This window comes from Triturus cristatus, chromosome 9 (genome assembly GCF_964204655.1).
Source record: "Triturus cristatus chromosome 9, aTriCri1.1, whole genome shotgun sequence".
Classification (NCBI taxonomy): Eukaryota; Metazoa; Chordata; class Amphibia; order Caudata; family Salamandridae; genus Triturus; species Triturus cristatus.
Genome location: NC_140592.1, coordinates 461470454 through 461494075, shown reverse-complemented (window position 1 = coordinate 461494075; position 23622 = coordinate 461470454). Strand labels below are relative to the sequence as shown.

General features: G+C 43.5%; 1 protein-coding gene across 2 annotated transcripts in view; it reads right to left on the bottom strand.

Annotated features, from left to right (window-relative positions):
• SHKBP1 (SH3KBP1 binding protein 1) overlaps positions 1–23622 on the bottom strand; it is a 231297-nt gene that overhangs the window by 30333 nt on the left and 177342 nt on the right. For both annotated transcript variants that reach the window (XM_085625394.1, XM_085625395.1), the window contains exons 14-15: positions 21064–21219; positions 18549–18645 (exon numbers count right to left, since the gene is read on the bottom strand). In XM_085625394.1, the coding sequence (XP_085481520.1) occupies positions 18549–18645; positions 21064–21219 (253 nt within the window). The remainder of the gene's footprint in view (positions 1–18548; positions 18646–21063; positions 21220–23622) is intronic.

Below are 23622 nucleotides of genomic sequence, written 5' to 3'. Positions count from 1 at the left end.
ATGGGACCGTGGACACGGTGTACAAATATCAAGCCTACTGTATTAAAGTGCAGACAAAATACTTTGAGCGGGTGCCCACCCCGCTTCTACATTTATTTTTACTCTCGAGGGAGCCTACCCCTCTTGCCGCCGAGAAGCAATCACCGCCGCAGCCCTGTTCGGCAAAACTGGAAGTCAGGCGCCCTTGCCTGGGACGTGGGCGGGGCCTGCTCCGGCAGGAAGTGAAACCGGCGTGCTGTGCTAACGCGGGGCTCCCATGCTGAAGGGAGAGCCCCGCGGTGGTGGCTGGAGTGGAGAAAAGCCCCGGGTTCCAGGAGAGGGCCCGGGTGAAGAGTGCGGGCAGCCGAGGCTGCCCACGGCAGCGCTGGGGCTCCTAGGAGTGCAGGGAAGCCCCGCAAGAGAAGTGCTGCCGCCGCGAGGAGGATCCCCCGCCAGAAGAGAGCAGCCCGGTGAGTGAAGAAGGGCTAGGGGGGCTCCGTGTGGGCTATTGTTGGTCCCTGATCGAGGCACAGTGTCCTTTTCGCATTCTGAGCGGCCCCGTCTTGCAGTGGGCCGCTCCAACGGGGATGGCATGTGGTCGGAAGAGGGACAGGAGATGTGCACATCGCATATGTGGACGTGCGTGTTCACTTGCGCGTACACAGGCGCCAATCGCCTTGCGCGTGCCCATCTCCTGACCCACTTCCGAGGCAAGTCAGCAACAATAGATCTCGCTGGCGACGGCCAGGCGAGACCTAAAAATATTTTTAAAAGAGATGGGGAAACAAAGGCGTGCATACACTGATAGAGGAGTATTTTACTTCTTGGCTCGTTTTGCCCCCACCCTTTTTATCCTTAAAACATCCTCAACGGGTTTAACTGAAGCAATGGCCATAAGGAGTAACATACAGAGAGAGCTCCTCTTTTTTTAGCCTACATGTTACTCGTTCACGTGAGGCAGTGGGTACAGCGCTGACATTTACTAGGAGTGGGCACGCGTGCCGTGGCGGTTAAAAATGGCCGCTCCTACATACGCACACACATTTTGAGAAGTAAGCGACCCGATATTCAAGACTGTGATGACAGGAAACAGAAGGGCGCACATCGAGGGAAGCTACGGTCTGTTTATTTTAGTGATAGTCGCGGCAGGTTCTCCTCTGAGCGCCTCACTCTGACAGCTGCCTGTCGAACATAGCTAGCTTATTTCTCAGAACTGTCAGTTTTCCATTTTTTTCCCTGGAGAAATAAATTTCACTTTAGAGTTTGAAAGAACACTCGTGAACTGAAGAGTGCGCCCAAATGACCACAGGAGGGCGCTGTTCCTCCACCTACGTTCGATCACTAATAGGGTCCTCGCAGCAGGAAAAGATTGTGCGGCCATCATCCCGTACTCGCGGTGAGATCACCATCCTGCCTGAGGGTATGAACAATCCCACACATTCCTAGAAAATAAGCAGCAGAGGAGGTGTGTAAACAGAACCCTTCCTCATTCACCCACTAAGAGAGATTTTATAACGATAAATCTAGCAATAAGTCATGCATAAGTGGGGGTAAAGGTACCAAATCCGTTACAAATTTCAAACCAGCATTGGCAAAGCCAATAAATCTATCCTTTTGAGCAGCTCGACGTTTTTTATGCAAACGTATGCACAGAAACATTGAAATGGCAAGATGATCTAAAAACTAAATTTAAGGAGTGGCGCAATGGCCCTAGCACTAACGTTACACTCCTTTTCCGGAGGTTGTGCACATGAGATCAGGTAAAATGGCACCACTCACAGTGCGTGATAGCCAAAGGATATTTGTTACACCCTCAGCCAATTCGTAACGAACTTTCATTTTCACAAATTGCATATTTTTGGTGCTGTGTGTCAACAAGATTGATATTCGTCATGCACAACAAACTGGGCCCAATCAGTGGAAACCCCTCTGAACTCTTAAAAGGGACTCTTTTTAGGAATCCACGTCAAGATATTTTTTTAACATCTAACCTCTTACAGAGGTTAGTTGCTGCTCCTTCCATCCACCTGGCGTCGGCTTAACTGACTGTGAGAAGTTGGCCTGATGTATGATGTCACTAGTTCTAGTGTACACCTTATATCAGTCCAAATACCCTTATGGTGATTGGTTGTAAAGTCAACCTTATAGACCAGCTATCCTAGTGGTAGCATGGACAAGAGCAGTCTTAGGCTAAACTCTGAATGGCATGTGAAGCCAGCTGTGATACCATATATAATCCCTTGAATACCAAATGAAAGGACACCACAACAGATATATATATAAAATAAAGTGTATTTATTCTAGTCAAACCCTCAGCACTCTTTATGAGATTAGAGGTAAGTACAACACAGTCTTATTTAAGCATACATTAAGTCACACAGGTAAGTAATACAGTTAGGCCCTAGGGGCCACGCAAACCATATACTAAGTAAGTGGTATAAGAACCACTGTCACGGAAATAGAATAGGCCTAGGCCTAGGGAATCGCTGGGGCCACACTACACTAGCGTTAGTTAGGAAGTGGGAGGCCCACGGGATTCGTGTGCAGAGTGGAAACACTCACGCGTAATGCGTAAAAGTCAATAGCAATAGTACAGTTTAGAAAACGGTAGATTTAGGACACTTCCGGAGTAGCTAGGAAGTTGAGACTTGAAAACTAGACACTAGGATAGTCACTATCCTGATGAGCACCGGAGTACCCAAGTTACCTAGCCCACAGGCTGCGGGTGCATAGGGGTGAAGATGCGTCGTTTTCGTCGTCGACTCCTATGGATGCCTGAAGAAAGATGCTGACAGGCAGTCAGTGAAGAGTGTCCGGTGGATCCCAAGGCTGGAATCAAGAAGAGAAGAAACCTGCAAGCAGAAGGGACAGAGTCAAGGTCACTAGCCAGTGACCACGTGGAACCAGGCGATGTCGTGAAGATTGCAGGTGAAGGTGAAGCTTGTCGCTGCAGCCAGGAGGACCAGGAAGCGTCGAGGACGACCAGGACCAGGAGGCGAGCTGTCCCACGAAGGCTCTTGCTGTCGGCGGCGTCGAAGGTGGACTAGGACTCACCAAGCCTTGGCAAGCGGAACCCACGAAGAACGAAGGACTTGCTTCTGGTGCAGACCAGGAAGGTCTGGGGTGCTTCTTCTTTGCAGAGAAGCGGGAGCCAGTCTGGAGGAGCCAAACCAGCGCAGAAGATTTCAGGGTGCGTCGTCACAAAGGCCACTAGCCAGCGGGCAAGCAACCGGACAGACGCGGCAAGCAGGAAATTGCTGAAGGGCCCCACGCAGGACTCGTGGAGTGTGGGGGGCTGATCTTCGGTGCAGATGGTGCTTGGGGTTGGGGCTTCTCAATCCCCGGTGCACAACTTCGAGGGTACCTCAGAAGCTGCGCTTTAAGTTACTAGCCACTTTTTCCAGGTAGCCGGTCCCACGTCGCTCGTCGCCTCCACGGATCTCAGCTCTGCTGTATACGTGGATCAGGGTCGGAGAAGTCTGGAAGTCAAGGCTCTGGTCAGGCTCTGCAGTCGGTTCCTCGTAGAACGTGGGCAAAGCAAAGGGTAGTCTCTTGATGGTGCCTGTTTGCACAGGGTAGCCACTCCTTGGCTACAAGGGAGATTCTTCAGTCTTCTTCTTTCGTCGAATGTCGAAGGTCCAGAGTTTCTGTTCAGTTTTGCAGGTTCAGGATAATCTAAAGTCTTGAGGCCCAACTCCCACTCTTATACTAATCTGGGGGGCTGGGATACCTGCTAGGTCACGCCTTATGGGTGGGAGGGGGTGGTTACACCCACTTCCCTTTGTCCAGTTTCGCGCCAGAGCTGGGGCTGGAGTGCCCCAGCGCCGGTTTGAACTGGACTATGCAAGGAACACCTTGTGTGCCCCAGGCATGTCTCATTCCTTTCAGCCCACCCTGCCCCAATACACTAAAGGCTGTCTGGGGAGGTGCTAGCACCTCCCCAAGCAGGAAACCTATTGTCCAGGCCTCCCTGGCTGGGATCACTCCCAGCTGCAGGAGGTCAGACTTGTGTCGTGGCAGCAGCATCCATTTTGTGATGCTGAGGCTTTGGTCAGAGGCTAACAGTTGAAGTATGATTTTAACATGTCTTTCCCTCTAGAAGGGGGAATAATATTCTCATGTCCAGAAATGGCATGGGGGTATTATTCCACAGTGTTAGACACCTTACACAACATGTTTCGATAAAGCCAAACCATAGTTACCATAACCGTCTAAGATTATAAGGCACTTTAAGAGTATATGGTAGGCTATATCATAGAACAGCTATAAGGACAAGGTTCCGAAAGCTGCAGACAGGCTCAGCTCATGCTAGAGCACCATCTCACATGTTACCAAGCACTCTGCCTCCAGGATTGTCAAGGCCTGCCATAGGAGTGACTGATAGGTACACATGTGTCTATATGTAAGTTAGGTATAGGAATACTACACCTAAGCAAGGGGTGATTACACGACCTTGCCCCAGCTGAGTGATCAGCCAGTTTTGTCAAAATGGAAGGCCAGGCCAGGGGTGGCATAATACATGCTGCAGCCCCTGGTAGGCCTAGGGTACACCTATGCCCTGGGTACCTAGGGTACACTGTACAGGGGCCAATAAGGTGATCCTATCCAAATGGGTTATGCACCTAAAGTACATAGCATTAATTTAGAGAGAGAACAGCAGGGCTGTGGGTCTGATTAGCAGGCCCACAGCCACATCTAAGTCGAAAACCAGTAAAGCAAAAGCAAAAAGTGCGGGTGAACATAGAAAGCAGACCCTACTCTCCTACACTGACCCATTGCGACCCATCTCGGAGATGCGCCCTGTCAGCTTTGACAATGGTTTCCCATTATATAAACTGTAGGGTATTGGGTGAAAGTGACTCCTCAATTCAAATAGTACCCACAGGACGCCGGACATTGGTGTACTGGGCAAAATAGACTCATGACGTCAAACAGAAGGTTGAGGCCACAACAACGAGACTTCGGACATGACTTTGCAGGACAGAATTACATTTTTCTAAGTTACAAACAGGCACAGGCTGCAACAGCAGATCCGCAAATATGGCCGCTGAGACCAAACAACCACGAGCAGGAAGTAGAACTGAAAACCAGGAATCTGAAGCACATATCCACAACATATGAACATCCACAATGGCAAAGACACTCGCATAAGTCACCGTTGTGCAACGCCATTGTGCAAGTTGCGTGGCATCATGTCTTTATTAACACAGATTTTTTTTTAAAAAGCCATTCTCACTTTTACTTCTCCTGCAATTAGGAATTCTCCCTTTAAAAGTATATTCCTCCAGATGGAACTCCCCTGAAAACCCCTCAGGTAATTGTGATTTGTGTAATGGTGGAACACAAGATCTTTCGCAAGTATTACTAATCTGTCCCAATCCGATTTTGGTACAGTCTCGGCGACGATTTGTAAAGCCTATTTGCTTAAGTTACAATGCTATTTTACTTCAAGATTTAATTACGGTGGGTAAGTCTCCCCAGAATGAATTTGTTTGCTATAACTTGTTTAAGTTTTTAAAGAGTTTTTTATAACGGTTTTAAAAGCGCACTACTTTTACAGCTTCAAACTCATGTATTTTGTACTTGCCGACCCCAGATTGCTATAACCTGTTTAAGCTTACAATGAGGTTTTTAAAGTCGTTTTTAAAAATACAAATATAACGGTTCTATAATTATGTATTTGTTGACCTCAGTTGAGGTGTGAATCAAATAAAATTAATTAATAATTAATCACTTGTACTTGAGGTGCCTATGGAATGCAAGGCGTATGCAAGATTACTTTATATTGAATGTCATGCCATAAAACCTTGCTTGGAATAAAGTGGAATATGAAAAAAAGCAAATATGTATAACAACAAATAAAAAAAGAGATAGAATAGTTTGGTAATGAGTAGGTCTACGAAAAGTCTAAAAACATTATTGCTACTGGACACGATCGCCAATTTGACACCCTTCAGCAGAGCATTCCATTGCACTGCTCTCTTGGCTGCTCTATTTTTTGCCCAAAAATTCAGATAGGAGATGATGTGATCACGCTATCAGATCTTCAAATTGTAGTTAGACGCCGTATGAGGAAGTGATTAGTTAGTAATTACATAAGGCACAGAGTCTTAAAAATTCTTGGCTGCTGTCAGCCAATGTTAAATTAATTCTTATATCTTGGCTGGTGCAGAGAAATCAGGAAGGAATTTTTACCAATTTACATTGTGAACTAATTGTGCAACCCTAATATCTATTTGAAGCAGACTGCTAAGAGTACATGTGGCGGCCAGCTCAGTTTTACAACTTAGCAAAGGGAGAGGATAGAACTCTCGAGTTAGATAGGCCTGGGTGAAATTTTACTTACCCCTGCGAAATGTGAGGAATTCCTAAATTTTGCATTACATGAAATTTCTCAGTTTTACATTGCGCAATTTTCAAAACTTTTTGCTGGCAGAAGACAGGACTGAGCAGGAAATGTCTTGCAGTGACACATTTTCTTCTCCAATTGATATTTTGAGGGGTGCACACTCGCGTACAAAAAATCATGCAAGTGAATGGTAAACCATATTTCTCTGCGAGAGAGTAATGCCACAATTTTCTGAAACTTTTCATGGAATTCTGCACAAAAACAACTTTGCACACCCCTAATTTTAAGCTTTAATGCATTTTGGAACTAGATTAACGAGGGCTCCTAAGGCCAATAGTGGAAATACTTCTGACATTTAGGAAAGATCGAATGGGATGAGTCAGGATCAGAGAGTGCTTGATGACAGTAGCAGGAGACGCATTGAAAGCAGAAGGGGGGGGGGGGGGGAGGGGGAGTAAGAGGATGCCATCAGACCAGTGAAATCTTATTGCATTCTTCTTTATTAGTTGCTTACCCAGTTTCAGAAAGCTATTTTAAACTATAGCATGCTGGATGGGGTTGGAGTAGAAAATAATGTCTGGAAGGATTGCTTTAGTTCAGGTGGAAGTCGCCTAAAATCAATTTATTGGGGTTTAGACATTCTGCATTAAAACAACCTGTAGCACGGCACGAAAGGTAGAGCTTGATTGATGTTAAATAGGAGCTTGAGGGTCTTATATGGTGGAGTCTCCCATGTAGCTGGGTTGTGTGTCATAGTAGATCAAACAAATTAGCCAACATTTTATATGGGTAGGTGTGAAGCATAATACACCTTGTGGCTTCAGAGCTGGGATAAACAAATCTTTTGTAAGGAGTCTGGGTGGCTGCAAAGGACGAAGAGAGATTTCAACAGTGTGCCTTAGCATGGCGTGTATTGTGCAGTGTGTAATACAGTGATGTTTGTAGATGTTTATGGTGGGAATATATTGTTTGGAGCTAAAAATGTATAACAAAGTTGTTACCATTCCTGTGTAGTATGTGGACACTTAAGGGGACAATCTTCAGCGGAGACAACAAGGCGGAGACAAGTGGTAAATCTTAAAGGTAACATATCAACAATATTCACTATTGTTTCTTTACCAAGTCACCATTCATTCTTTTAGGCTCGAAGACTTAGTTACTTTCTGATATTTACAAAAAAATATAATAAATAATGGACATATTGTTCCTTTACTGAGCTTTAGAAGAAATCACGGAGACGTTCATAAGAAAGCATAACATGTTATGAGTATCCAGGAGATCTTTTTCCCTCGCTCATTCGGCTGAAATACAGTCAGCTCTGCAAAGCATCATCGTAAAATCATACCCAATGTCCAACTTGGGGCGACCAAAACAAGCAAAAAAATACTGTACGACTATGAAAACTAAAAGCTAATTCAGCTTTTGACCACATACAAAATATCACACGATTTAATGTGTCATCACATTCACTGCACCGTTCTCACACACACAAAAAATACAAATCTAATCCGGCGTCATTTGCAAACATTATTAAGCATATTGCTTATGAATGAAGCATGCGTCGCTGATGGAGCGGGTCGCTTATGTGAGAAAGTTAATTTTGTGGCATGTGCGCGTGCATCATCGGTAGTCGCCATAATGTTATCAGCGAGTAAGTTGTCCTTCTAAAGCCTTTAATTGCGCGCTCTGAAGTGATGTGATGGCGCTACGTGAAACAATGAATAAAGTTGTAGGAGCGTAAACAGCACCTACTGTTTTAATACTTAGAGTCAACCCGTTCCCACAATCTTTCTCGTTCTACAAATTTTTAATTTGAAAAAAAAAACGCGATATTAAACACTGCCCTGCGGGCGAGCTTACACCTTTTAGACAGAAGGAAGGTACTTCTTTGGTCGGGAGGCGCTGTGCTGGAAGGAAAAAAAAGATGCACCTGCAAACTAGGCGGGCTGCCTCGTGGTTATATAAATGGAGCCCCCGGGAGGGTGAAACACCCATATCCCCACCCCCGCACACCATAAAGTCCCGCATGACATCCCGCTTCTGCTGCAGTTACCACATTTTGGACATCCCGCTAACGACCATAATATATTAATAATACCCCGTGGTAAACAGCTGGCATGCGCGAGCAGGAATGATATCCCGACGTGTGACGCACGAGAAAATTCAGCACTTTCCTGGAAGACTGCTTAAAACAAAAACAATTGTGAATGTCCCGAACGGAAGGGGGGGAGCTGGGGCAAACGCAACCAAAATGACAACATCCTCTGTCGGTGAAGTGCCTTTTATAACTGCCTACCGGGCGCAGAGATGCCAACAGATAACCATGCAATTGTGGACCAAAATAAACGACTATCCTTGAGATAGCCATCTTTCAAATCAATCATGGGCTTCCAATAACATAGAAATAAGGGGGCGTTACAGGGAAACAAGAAACACGAAATCTCCATATCTCTTAGTCTAGGGGAAACGAGTGTGGAAATCAAAAAAGGCTGCTTGTAGGCATTATCAGACCGCATTGCAATTTCTTATCTTAAGGATGCGACTGGAAGTGGTCGAGACAGTGTCAATTAAGAGGACCAGGGAAACAGGTGGACGTGTGACCACGAAGCCGTAAAATGGCGACAAGGCAACAATTGAAGCTGGAAGTGAAGCAAGAGGAAATGGTCAGCCAGCCAACAGGTGCACTAAATGAAGATTTAATTAAAGGTGGAAAGGAGTTTGCATAGCTGAGTTACTAAAAAAAATTATGGAATTTCGCCAACTTCCGGAATATAAAAGAAAACAATAGTGTGTGAAAAAACACGCAAAAGCTGTCAGCAGGCGAGAGAACCTGCAAAAGCTTTTTGGGAGAATTCGGGTGCAATAAAAATGGTTTTGCAAGACATTTCGCACGCAGTTAAAGCTTTCCAAAGGCGACAAATGTCCGATCTTCATAGTTACAAAGTTCGTCATCTTTGCAACATTTCACACCCCCCAACCGAAAAAAGCATACACTATATTAATTGTGCAAAGTTTTCCAGGAAGTTAGACAACTTTTTCAGCCTAGAGTGATAGAATCCCAAGCATGAGACAGCGGACTTCTTGCAATGCTATTCCTAAACAAGCATTGGCATAGCCAATAGGTCTCGCCTTTGGGACCTTATAAATGTTTAGTTATCCAGCACAATATCCTTGGTGCAACAACATCAACTGCTGCATGGCTAAACACTTATAAGGTCCCAAAGTCAAGACCTAATGGCTATGCCAATGCTTGTTTTAGCATAGTTACAAATGACTCTGCCAGATAACCATTCTATCCAAGACACTTTACATTTTCTACTATTCTGCAAATTTTATACTGATATTCGGAAGAAGTTTCTGGTCCCTTTACTAATTAGAAAGGGTTTCCAACAGGCCAAACCTGCATTACTTTACTTACAAATGTTAACTGACACGAGGGATATTTTTAATATTGCATCCTTCTTAGTTGCTGCCGCCAGGATTAGGGGGAAAATTATAAAAGTATAATACATAATATACATAATAGATATAATAAATGTCATATTCTACTTTATGTACTTTTATAAACTGAATAATTTTACTTGTACAATTGATTTCCTAGAAAAGTACTTCTAAAATAAGCTAGTACATGGATTGCTGAAACATTATAGTAACCCTGCATTTCTAGGAATCATTGTGCTTATTGTTATGAAATAACTTTTTTAAGAGATCTGTCTTAACCCCTTCTGTGCCACGCCCTTTCCCCCTCCTGTGCCGGGCGTTACATTAGTGGGTGGGGTTCATGACGAGATAGTCTCGTCATGGGCACAGCGCGACCGTGCTCCATGACGAGACTATCTCGTCATGGGCACTGAAGAGGTTAATGATTGATTACAATATTGCTATCTTATTGTTGTATTTGTTTATGATTGTAGTTGCTGTCTTGTACTTTTATGATTTTAATTAATCGAATAAAGTGGATTGATTGATTGACTCTGCCAGTGCACACCCATCCTGCCCGAAGGCAGTGACACCCTCGCTCAGCTCTGCCAATGCAACTCAATTCTGACTTGCATAAATGTCTTCTATTGCAGCATATGGGAGAATGGCTCTACTAGTGTCCCTCAAACATGACCTGGTGTACTGAGGCCCATAATGCATCTCGCTTCCACTCTGCATAAATGCCTTCTATTGCAGTGTACTTTCAAATGGCTCACAAAGGCATTGTGAAAGCACTTCTTGAACCTCCTGAGCCAGCTTCCAAGAAACCGCTGGGGTTCTTTCTGGGTCTTACAGAGATGCCGGATTTGTGAGTGAATACTCTGCTAAAGTTGAACCTTGTAGATCATTATTGGAAAAAAATGTCAAATTTGAATTTGTGAGCAGAGGAAAAGCTGCCGTCAAACTGATTAAAGAGGAAATTGTGGATGCACCTTGTTCTAAACCTTTGGTTTTGGGGAGGCAATGCATTGGCTGCTGTTGATGCAAGTAAGAGGGATGTTGGGGGCTGCATTGCAACAACGAGATGTCCAAAAAGAGTGAGAAATAGCTTATGCGTCTATGGATGTGCATAAAGTAGAGCGATACAAGAGAGAGGCAACATATGTCCAATATGAGAGGGATGGTTTCTCACAGTACACTGTGAGAGGCAGATTACATTTCACAGTAAGAAAGGAAAATCACTTGCAAAGTGGTCTAAGCCTGTTAAAGTGACCAAAGTCTTTAAGCATGCAGTCAGAGTTGCTGATGGCGGAGTGTGGGTACAACTGTTAATCCCTAAGAGATGGATAGAGTGTTAATATGCGTTGGTGCTTCCAGTGATGCGGGTCATAGTGAGTCTAATTCAGATCACTCTGGTTTGAGTACGCCTTGGAGAGACGACTTACCTCATTCATTGCTTTGCTGTAGTAATACGTTTGGAGTAAGTTTGTTTCCAATATCTTGGATGATTTGGATATGCCCGTTTGTGAAACAGGCGTGATACATAGCACCAAGAATGGGAAGCTTTAAGGTAGATTGAAAGAATACGTATTGCCTTATATGGCCTCCTTTGTCACCTCTTGTTGTGTATGGTTTCTATTTTATTTGTTATTTCTTTTTGTTTGTTTTGTTGACGGCAAGGTGTGTGGTAGGGGGTTCCTTGAAAATGGATCAGTGAATGCAGAAATGTTAGCTGAATGTGGTTTGTTTGATGATGTTTAGAACTAAGAGGTGGAATTTAGAATGTGGTTCAAGAGAGAGTCAGTTAGTTCTGCTGGGTGTCAGCTCCTTTGTCACTTAGCTGACTTGTGCTCTTTTCTTACTGGTTGTCTAGAAACATTTTCACATCCATTTTCCTGACTATGGTGTTCCCTTGATCAGCCATTGTTCATATACATACATCGGACTATATGGTAATTAAAAAAACTTTTTCAAACAGGTATTGCTCAGTCCTGCCAGGGCTAGTCATATGCACAAAGTAATGGATTGCATCTGCTTGCCATCCCACACAGTCTGAACCAAAAATCAATTGAAGGGAAGGACCATTTCCCCAATTTACAAGTGCAGTTGTGTAGTGCAGACTGAAGGAAAAATATACTTGTCTTATTTAAGCTTTAATGAACCCTCGAAGGTACTGTTGTGGTTCCAAGCTCCCACAAGTAAAAAGCAAGATAGTGCTTGCATTTCAACAGTCCTGGAAAAAGCACTGTTGCAAGATTTTACCACGAATGCCTGGTTTTAATTTCTTTTAATTTTGGAAATATTCTGCTGAAATCTCTAGTTGTTCAACAAGAATTTTAGGGTTTGTGTAAATCTTCTGTATATCCTCCTGATTAAGTGGAGCAGTTGTTCCCCAAGTTTGCATACCCTAACTTAAGGAAATAGTTCAGTACAACTCATTGTCTAGCCTTGTGTGGATGTTCTCTCTCGCTTCTACGAGAACATGAACAAAGTGATGCAACTTCCCAATTTGTAAAGCATAGACAGCTCAGTATATTCTAAACTTTCTAGATTTGTTCCTCCGTACACTTTAGCTCAATAAGGCAAAACTTGATTAGTTTTACTCAAGAACACATGGAAGATAGTTGCACAGTTCACTGCATCATAATTGGCTATAAGCAGATCTTAGCTCCCGACACCCTAAAATTTAGAAGGTGATGACTTAATTTGAGACTGCCGCATTAGGGTATATTTTATTCTGCTTTCTAGATAATATTTTTTTTTACCTAACCAGTCTTGGTACAATTCAACCACCATGATGACTTGGATAAATAAATCCCTTCCACATACAATTTCCTTTCTTTTGGTCGAAATCATTTTAATTCCTTATGTGTAAAGTCTCATTAGGAAAACGGCCTCTCTAGTACTCTGGAGTCTGTGTCCCCTTTGCTGTACTAACAGTTTTAATACCTCCTCCATCTTGCAGCTGAATCCGATCCAACTGGGGTGATGGTTGCCCACACTGTACACCAGTAAGTATGCCCAAAGTGGCTTTAGTGAATCCGTCACACACCTGTCACGTGGTAAGCGTGCAGGGACTTCGCATGTTGCTGAAAGAGTTTTAGTGTTCTGGAGCGGAGGTTTTGAAATATTTAACATGTTCACTTACCTGAAATTAAAGTCTTGTTAACTCTCGCCCTACTTAGCGGCAAAGACTTTTAGAACCAATGAAACAAAATAAAAAATGGTGTGCGTTCGGACCCACTTTACTTTAATACCAGGTCGTGTCCCCTTGGTGTTCCTTACATTTCCTCTCAATGGCTTTGTCTGAAATTGCAATGCGTAGTGCCAACTTTTTTATCATCAAATGTTTTTCCATTACAAACACAAGTAAGGAAAACAGTTTGGAATCAGATGAACTGACATGTAGTGGACCTAGTTGTGCTAGCCTGTGTGTTAGTGTTAAGAGTGCATTATTGCCGTCCGTGGGGGTGAGGGAATACTGCTTCCTGCAGCATATTAGACAAATCCTTCCTCTCCCTTGGTTTTGCTCAGTTGTGGGATTTTATTTAGCCCCGAATCGTCCTGCACGAGGACAGATGCTGTTGAATAGTCATCTATGTTTTTCCGCACAAAATTGTCACTAGAAATAAGTTCATCGCTCAAGAGGTCGCCGAAATAAAACAGAGAACCCGATCATGCGGTCATATGTCAATTATTTTAGATATTCTATTTGGTGTCCTAAAACATTTCTCAAAAAGGCAGCGCAACAGGGGGAGCCAGGGGATTGTTTATATCCTGCCACAATTTATGAAATGTGAAATTCCTTTGCTTTGCATGATTACCTTTATTGTACTGCCTGAATCGTGTGTTAGACTATTTATTCATTACGTGCTTTTTACTTCGCATGGTGCTTGCTTACCAAGTTGTGAGTGACATCTCGTGCAGTAGAATCCTGGTGGGCGTATCGGGGTCGCAAGGCAGTTCTATTGACATCAGGGCTCTGTTGCATGCAGACTCTGAGCGGATCTATGCGGGCGCGTGCGTGCCCCTGATGCACATAAAACTCTGCACCGGTTCTCATGTGGTGTTTTCTTCATCTAGTCAGACACATCACAACGATATGTGTACTGCAGGCCTCAAGAATTATAAGGCTGCCAGACGAATATCAAGCAATAGAAAGATGACTTCCGCCCTCATCTGACAGCACAATTGTATTTCCCGTAGAAGGGCCTGTTGATGTTATTTATGGATGTTTAATAGTTGCTTTAGCATGCAGTTATAAAATGTATGAACCTTTTCCTCACCAGGACTTTTAAACATCTGCATGTGACCGGGTTCGTTTTTAAAGAAACCGGACGGTTTTAAATTGAACCCGACATCAAAGGTTAAAAATCTTCCAGTCGCTCATATCACATGGTTGCCGCGAATTTTAGCTCCTGATTGCCACTGCGGTGTACTGGTGAACAGTCGGCACTGGGGGCAAACAGAGCTCGCGCCCTCAGACTCCGGAAATAGCACTCTTCAAGGAAAGAAACAATAGCCATCCAAATCTAATCCGCGCTGCAGTTCCATCTATTCTAGTTCAGGAACTGGGTGGATCAAAACATGGCTCCTTACCGAGACTTTGTTTCCTCGCAGAGTAAAACGAACAGCTGGGCAGGATTTCTGAACTGCTCATTTCATGCATGATTTAACAAGTTTGACGAGAGGCAGCAGGGGAAGGGGAGAGGGGAGGGGGCCTGCGCCTGTTCCCTTGCGGGAGTGAGCGAGTTCTTTACAAACATATGGTCTGAAAGCTCGCTCCCGCAAGGGAAACTCCAGACGTGCACGCGTTGCCATACAAAGCAATGCAACGCGTGCTTGTTTTTCCCTACAAAGCTGCATCAATTTCAAAAGGTCTTTTCCTATGCAGCGCATGGGCGCTGCGTAGGCGAGACCTAAAAAGCAAGACAAAACCAGAGCCACAACAGACTGAATAAACAAGGCCTTAGGAGCCACCAAAAAATATAGAACCAGGCAGACAGCAAATACATGAAATACTACATAGTGCTTAGGAAAGAAAATTGGGAGGAGTGGCACAGCTAAAACGTCACAAAATATTTATTTGGGAGTGTGCCCCCAAAAGACTTGTCCATAACCTAAGAAGCATAAATAATTCAGGAACTAATACAAGGCGAATGGCCTAAAAGATGTGAATGATCATCAACCAAAGGTGGGGTACATCTTTAAACCTGAGTCGTGACTATTTGCAGACAACCACCAAATATTTAGATGGCATTGAATGGTCATAGGTCAATTTTTTACCTGAATATGGCGCACCAACACATAGATTAGTGGTTTAAAATAATATTTTTTGCTGACATTGTTCTGTGGGCAGGGAAAGATGCAGAGCACTCAGCAGAGATTCAGTCCTTTTCACCCCCAACACTCAGCAAAGCCCAGCCATCCATATAACAAAGCAACGGAATGTGTATTGTCGTAACAGAAATAAATAGTCCTTTTGCTATGTTATCGCTTACTGCTATAGATATAAAAGGAGGACTATATTTTGCTTTCAAAAGGATACTTGATGTACGTAGCATTAGTGCTTTGTATACTTCATTAAGCACACACAGGTGCACTGGAAATAGGCAATTATGCAGCTGCTGCATTTATCCGCCCATTTGTGGATTTGCTACTTGATCCATCATCTGCTGCATATTCTGCAGATTTTAGCAAAAAACAAAATTTCTATCTCAAACGGATCAAAATCTACTAAAAACATGGCAACACATTCCCGCTAAGTGGAAAGCCTTTCGCAAAGGTTGATTGGCCATCTTTCAACTGCTTATTGCTGTATTTATGTGTTAAATTGTTAGTAACAGAGTGAAATCTGTGCCCAGGCATTGTTCCAATGTGTAAAAATGGCAAAATAATAAAGTAATACCATTACAAAATTTGCTGCAGTATGAAGCATAATTAGCCTTTTCTTGCCGCATAATTTAGTCAACCCTGCACATAATTTCGTACTCCCCTGCCACATAATTCCAGTGGCCCTGAGCATACAAGATTCGGTTGCCTGGCATGGGTAATAACGAAAGGTGGAGATAACGCAGTAGACATTGTTGGTGCATTTGCTGCACATTGTAATATGGCTAGCAGAGAATTCGGTGCGCCTTCTGAGACTGTTTTCAGCCTGTCGTTTCATTTTGCCCTTTGTTTCTATATTTAGCAATTCTCACAGCTTTGTTCCTGCCTGATCTACCACCTGACCCCAGTTGAAATGCCTGGGACTCTTCCAATCGGCTCCTTGAAGTGAGCCATAAACTTTCGCATCAGTGAACTCCCGCCACCTTCACCATTCCCCATTACGGAAACTCTCCTCCCAGGGCATCCAGCCTGGGCGCCGAGGCACAGGACAGACAGACAGATTGAGGGTGTCTTCCCTGTTTGGGCCTGAAAGGCCCTAGTGCCAGAACTACTGCCCCTCTCCTCTAAAGCCCTTTCGTGAACCCTTTTTTCACTCATGGGAGGTCTTCAGTAGCCCCTCTGTGGTTTAACAGTCCCTCCAACAGGACCGCTATTGCTTCTGGGTAGATTTCACAGAGCACTCCATTTGAAGCCTCAGTGGGTTGGAATTTTTTGAAGTTGCTGAGTGGATGCCATACAAGGTAGCCGCTCTAACCGATGCTCATTGGTGCCTAAGTCTACAGTTGATACTGTCCACTCTAAAGCTGGTGAGTCCCTGCATGCACTACACTGCTGACTCTCACACTGAGTAAATCTGGCTACAATTACTTTTGTGCACTTAGTTTAAATCAGTAGATTGAAGCCCCCTTGCCCATCCCTCACACAATGCAGCATCTTCCGCCTGGACCCCATTTCTTTTCCAAGGGCTAAGGTTAGATGGGATAGAGGTGAGGCCTGGGAGCTTGAAAATGCCAATCTGGATGATTGCCTTCTTTTTTTGAAGTGACTATCCAGACTTTTAAGTCCCACCCCCAATAAAAAGAGGCCTACTCCTTTCTGGCACCTTTTTTTCACACAAACACACCTCTAGCTACGTAGCAATACATAGATTATAAGGTCCAATTCTTTCTTCCTGTATAGTAATGCCCTTTCTTTTTGCAGGTGGAGCGCTACTCGAGGTGTGGACCTTCCATGCCTCTATGTATAACAATTTTTAATAAAGTGAGTGCGTCCCCTATGAAGTTAGATTGTTTTCTAATTCCATCGCGTGATTGTTGTTAAATTATAAATACAGTGAATGCAGTTTCTTCTATGTTGCGTCTTGTTTTAGTCTTCATTACAGATTCCATCTTATCTAACGTTCATATTAGATTTGACTGGTTAATAAATGTAAGAACAGCCTGTAGGAACAGCGGACACGTGTTTCGCCCAATTGGTTGGCCCCTCGGCCTGGAGCTTTCTCAAGGCTCTTATATTTAATTAGTCTTAAAAAAAGCAATATTCTCTGTGATCGATGTCCAGTGAAGGACATTAACAGAGGTATGCTGAACGAGTTTCAGCACTTAGACTTGGTTAATCTCTTCATATTTTGTCCCGGATAAAATCACATGTCTTGGTATGAGTTGGTGGCTACGTAGAGGTATTCTCAAGCTCTCTGAGAGAGTCTCTCTCTCTTTCACTCTCCTGCAAACATTCAAAGACTCCAACAGCTTCCCTGAGGAGGCAAGAACAGGGGTAGAAACCTTGTGCAGGCGAGTACCTCCCTTACCAGCAATCATCAACACTCCTGGTGAGAAGAGATGGGAAGGTCCCAGCCACAGCAGTAGACTAAGCGAAAGTAGTTATGGAAGTTCAGCTGAGCAGGCCACTTACATGCATTATGGTTTAATATTGTGTTAAATGCAACCGAAGATGATCACCAAAAAGAAGACAAATCAAAGAATGGCCAAAGACTAAAATTCAAAGTTTTGTCATATAAGGAGGAGAAAATCTTTTTAATTTGCTTAATACAAAAGTGACCAGTGGGACTGATGGGAGGTAAAAATAAAAAATAAACAGAAAAAAAAGAAATGAGGCAGTTGAGGAAATGGAAACGGCGGGAAACAAATGATTATGTGACTAAAGATGGCCCGGAAGGAGCAGGAAATACCAAGACACAGCTTTCCTTTTGTGAGGAGTGAACTTTTTTTGTCCAGGTTATTAAGATGATCAGAAGAGCAGCTTCCTGACATTCATATATTCTTCCCAACTTAAATACAAAAGCAAATACCTTGCTATCCAAAATCCCCTTTTTGGAAAGGAATCCACAGCTCATTTGAGAGATCAGCTTAAGTGAAGGGTTTATGATGTCCTTGTAGATGTAAAATAAAAACATACTATTTATAAAGGCACGCTGGAGTGGTCCTCTTCTACAGCAAGAACCGCCAATACAATTGGAGCACAGAGGACATGCTTTGCATTATCTGCTTCATGGGATTCAGCTGAAGGTTACCTCTCTTACAAACACTATGGTGTAGCTATTCCATATGCGACATCCCACACAATTTAGCTTCCCTGCCCAAACCTGGTGAAAAATGGTATATACAAAGCCCGATGTCAAGTTCCTTGGCCACATAAATAAGACTTAGCCTATTAACTGAGAAAATGACCAGAAATCAACACATCAAGCTAGCTGAATCAGACTCTGGTCTGTGATGGGAACCGCGCAACCATACGAATACTGTCAGAATGCCAAAAGTGCCATGATGGCACACCAACAGCACAATGTATGTCGCTATCTAAAACAAGAAAACTGTTGTATTGCATCTACATTTCTATCAGCCCAAAGCATCAATCTCTACATATCATGAAACTGGAGGGTCAAACGTACCTTTTACCAGTCGAAGACAGTCTGACAAAGACCTTATTCGTATCTGGGACAACCTTCTGGATGAAGACCTGGTGGTCGTCTCTTTCACCAAAAGGACCTACGAAGAAGCACAATCCGAGAAAAAATTCACACACACATCTCTAGGCACTTGTGGCTTCATGTTTAACCCCCAGATCTGTGATGAATTTTAATACCCACAGCGCTCCCGCCTCCCCCAGCATGTGGATCCTTTTAATTAATACGTTATGAACTATGCCGACGATGAATCGCACAGACTGATGGCTCAGTGGCCTGTGACAGGATTAATCATTCTTTAAATAATATGAACTTTGATGGCACAAATGCCGAATAAAGTTTTTGTAAATCATAATACTTTCCAATGGTCTTAGTTGACAACGACCAGATCCATGTGATCAACCATTATTAACCCCTCCTAGATAGCTTGGCAGAACCTGTGTAAACATTTGATGTCTCAGATCAGTTCAGAGAGAACAAGTGTACACCCTCGCTTAACAAGGCACTGCAAAGTCAACCTTGTTGTTAGCACCTTTAGAAAGTTTATTGATCGAATAATGATAGAGCCTTAATTACCCTCTCATCGTCGAGAGCACACTCTATACTAGAAAACGTGCAGAACTTCTTCTGCAATTGGATTTGTTGCTTTTTACGTAAAAACAAGATGGCGTATGAAGCGTTGCTTAAATTTCCTTGCTTTCATGTTGATAGTATGAGAACAATCTGATGGGCGAGGGGATGGCTGCGTCTGTTGGGTGATGGAACTGTGCACACAACTCTACGCAACTGCTCAGCCACTCTTTTTTTCACTTTTATATTTGGATGTCCTACAACATTAAATGCTCTTCTCTACCTCCCTGGTTTTTTCTAATATCTTCCCATTCCGTGGTGGGGTATGGGAAGTCAGGACTCCAACAGTTCAGTTATGAAAATACCAATATCAAAATCACTCAGAGCAAGAACAGTGACGGCTAATAACAGCATTGAAATAGATATTTATGAAGACCGAAACATTGGCTCCACTGTTTCACATCATTGTGAGTGGCAAGGGGTGGTGGGTACGGCGTTTTGATGAAGATCATACATGATTGTGGGAGGGGAAGAGCCCTCAACTGCAGTCCTCCTCAAAAGAAAATACGCCATGAGGTGCAGTTACACAGCAACAGAGCTAAAAAACAACAGATCAACACAGACTCATGCTGGAACATACACATTACAACATGGAAAAGTATTTTACAAAAGGTTTTAGGAGACAGGAATTAAGGGGCGAGTTATCTCATACTGTACTCATCACAGCTATTTCTAGTCAGGCACAAACATGGTTATGGGCAATTGTTTGGCAAACTAGATTCGATCTGTATTTTTGTAGACTCGCTTTTCGTTCACATGACCGATGACCTCTCTAAATGCATCTCCCATTCTTAAGTAATGAAAGGCTGCTTTTCTTGTAATCCTTGTGGATCAAAAAATAAAGTGTAATTGCGCAGAGTTCTTTGATAAAAGCATTGCATCTCAGCTTGGTGATGGTTTTATCGACATTTTATAAATAAGGCTAGCTGTTTTCCATTTTTACGGATTTTTACATATAAATATAGACATAAACCATTGATTTTCCTGTCTGTATTTATTTTTAAATGTGGAAAAAACGGAAATTGCCTTTTTTTTTTTTTACAGAGATTTTAAATGCTGCCAGTCATGACTGCCAGGTCAATAGCTGTGCGTATTGATAGGTAAGGAGTTGAACAAATTGAATTTTTAGAAAAGAAGCTTAAACAGCAGTAGATATGCACAACCTTGACACTAAAAATGTTCATGTTTTCATTTAAGTGCATTGATTTATCATCTCTGGGTGTTACTATCACTGGAACCGATTAGGCGTTCAAGCATGCTTGCACATTTATTAGTTACATAAATGTGAAAATATACTCATTTCAACTTCATTTATACACATAACCTCAAATAAATATGGGAAAATACAAATAACATCAGTAAAAAATAAATATGGATAAATTCAGAGGGAAATGTCAAAAAATAAATGCCATAAAACCAGGAGCCCTATTTATAATATGCAGCACAGACAAGGCTGATTGGACAAGGCTTCTATACCAGAAATCACACAGTGCCCTTAATCCATCATCTGGGACTAGTGATACACACACAAACGCCTACAAGTGATTCATTGGGTACTGTGCACAGAGGTCCCTCAGTATATGTAAGAGGGGCACTAGCACTAGTCTGGTGAATCGTTTTATCCGCATTCAAACACACATGTGCACTTTCAGGTATTCCGTTATCAAAGGATTTTAAAACTGAAAAGAGATCTATACTACAAGATTCTTAGAGTCTTTCGGTGCTCATGGCTTTTTTTGCACTGCGCTTGTACATTTTTATTTTATGCTGTCTTGAGTTAATTGAGTGTGTTGAATTTACTACAGCACGTAGTCGGTCTCTCTCTCGGAAACAATACAAATGTGAGATTTATAGCGCATTGACTGCCTACCAATGTCAGTGCCAGCGCTGCAGCCGGCATGTCCGTCGATATCTTCCAGTGCCAGGATCTTGAAGGAGGCCAGAGGGGTGGAGCCGGGCTGGGTGGAGATCATGCCGCGAAATCGGGTAACAGTCCAGGTACGCACGTGATTGTTATCTGCGCAAACTAGAAGGAAGGACAACAAATGACTACAAGGGAATGACTGGACCTTCAAAATGGCAGGTGTCTAGAACAGGCAGGTTCCCAGATGCATAGGTGATCACATAAAGATCTTCACAGATCATTAAATCATTTCATGACACTTTTTCTTATTGAAGTGAGACTATATTCTAAACAGCAAACAGTTAACCTGCCATATCCAGGGTGGTATGTGGGCTAGGAAATTACTGCTGAAGTCCTGTCCATACTGCCAATAACAGTAACACTGAGTAACAAGCATTTGCAATGCAATAGGTCTCGCATTTGCGAGAGTTTAAGCTATTGGCATTGTAAATGACAATGCCTTTTATTTATCTGTTTTGATAATTAACACATAAATAAAAGGCATTGTCGTTTACAATACCAATAGCTCAAACTCTTGTAAATGCAAGACCTATTTCATTTAAAAGAAGCGGCCGCCATTGTCCCTGGCTGCTTGGAAAGTGAAATCGCACATGTCACGCTGAATGTTGCAGGAAAGCATGTCGTGCATGCAGTAGGAGAAACTCATTAAAGAATGAATATGCTTCTTACCAGTATGCATCTGTTCTTGGCATGTAGGGCTGCTGACATTCATATCTGTGCATAGATCGCCGCCTAGTGTTGGGTCCGGATGTTTGCACGTTGTTGTCCTGGAAGAGTCTTCGAAGTATCCTGGGATAGGTGACTCCTCCCCTGGACTACAGTGCGCATGGGCATCCTCTCCATCCTCAGATTGTTTTTCGCCATTGTGGCAGTGATGGAGTAGATACAGAAAGTGATGACCATGCTTTACAGTAATTCTGAGAGCTGCAGCTGCTACAGGCGCCGGGGAGGAGGGAGGGCGATATGAATGTCAGCAGCCCTACATGCCAAGAACAGATGCATACTGGTAAGTAGCATATTCAGTTCGAGGCATGTGGTCTGCTGAATTCATATCTGTGCATAGAATATACAGCAGTGCCCTCTTATTAGCGGCGGCTACCAGTGCCAGCTGCAGCGGTCTGAAAAAGAGTTTTGAGAACAGCCTGTCCTACAGCTGCCTGCTGTTTTGATTGCACATCTACACAATAGTGTTTGGTAAATGTATGTGTAGTGGACCAGGTGGCTGCTCTACATATATCATGCAAAGGAATGTTACCTAGGAAAGCCATGGAGGCCCCTAACTTACGTGTTGAGTGGGCTCGTGGGGGAATCGTTAATGTGCGTTTAGCCTTTTGATAGCAAATTTGAATACATTTAACGATCCATCTGGCTATACCTGCTTTGGAGATAGCGTTACCTTTGTGGTGTGGGGCAAAGGCAACGAAAAGTTGTTTTGTTTTCCTAAAGGGTTTGGTCCTGTCGATATAATACATGAGGGCCCTTTTCACATCTAGTGTATGCAGTGCCCTTTCTGCGACAGTTTGTGGGTTTTGAAAGAAAACAGGCAGTTCAATAGTTTGATTCATGTGGAACTGCGATATCACCTTGGGCATGAATTTGGGGTTGGTACGTAGTACGACCCTGTTGGCGTGAACCTGTATAAATGGCTCTTGAACAGTTAGTGCCTGGAGTTCACTAACTCTTCGTAAAGAAGTTATCGCTACTAGGAAAGCTACTTTCCAGGTAAGGAATTGAATCTCGCATGAGTGTAGAGGTTCAAAGGGTGGACCCATCAGGCGTGTGAGGACCAAGTTGAGGTTCCACATCGGAGCCGGTGGGTGGCTTGGTGGAATGACTCGTTTGAGTCCTTCCAAGAATGCTTTGATGGCAGGCACTCTGAATAGAGAGAGGTGCTGCCTGGTCTGCAGATAGGCTGATATTGCGGTCAAATGGACACGTATAGAGGTGTACGCCAGATTGCATCGGTATAGGTGTAAGAGGTAACAAATTATGTTTTGGATGGATGCGTCTAGCGGGTTAATGTCATTATTATTGCAATAAATGACGAACCTTTTCCATTTGGCTGCATAGCAAGCTCTGGTAGTGGGTCTCCTGGCCTCCTTAATGATGTCCATACAGTCAGGTGGCAGGTTTAGGTAGCCAAACTCTAGGACTTCAGGAGCCAGATTGCCAGGTTCAGCTGTTGCGGATCTGGGTGCTGAATCTCTCCATGGTTCTGCGTCAAATGCGCGGGTTTGATCCGCAGCCTTTGATGCGGCACCACGGAAAGTTCGAGAAAGGTGGTGTACCATGGTTGGCGTGCCCACGTTGGAGCAACCTGGACGAGGGTCAGTGAATGTTGTCTGAGTTTGCGTGCCACCAGCGGTATCAGTGGTGCTGGGGGAAAAGCGTACGCAAATCTGCCGGACCAGTTCATCCATATCGCATTGCCCTGCGACTGCGGATGTGGGAACCTGGCGGCAAAGCTTGGGCATTTTGCGTTTTCGCTTGTGGCGAATAGGTCTA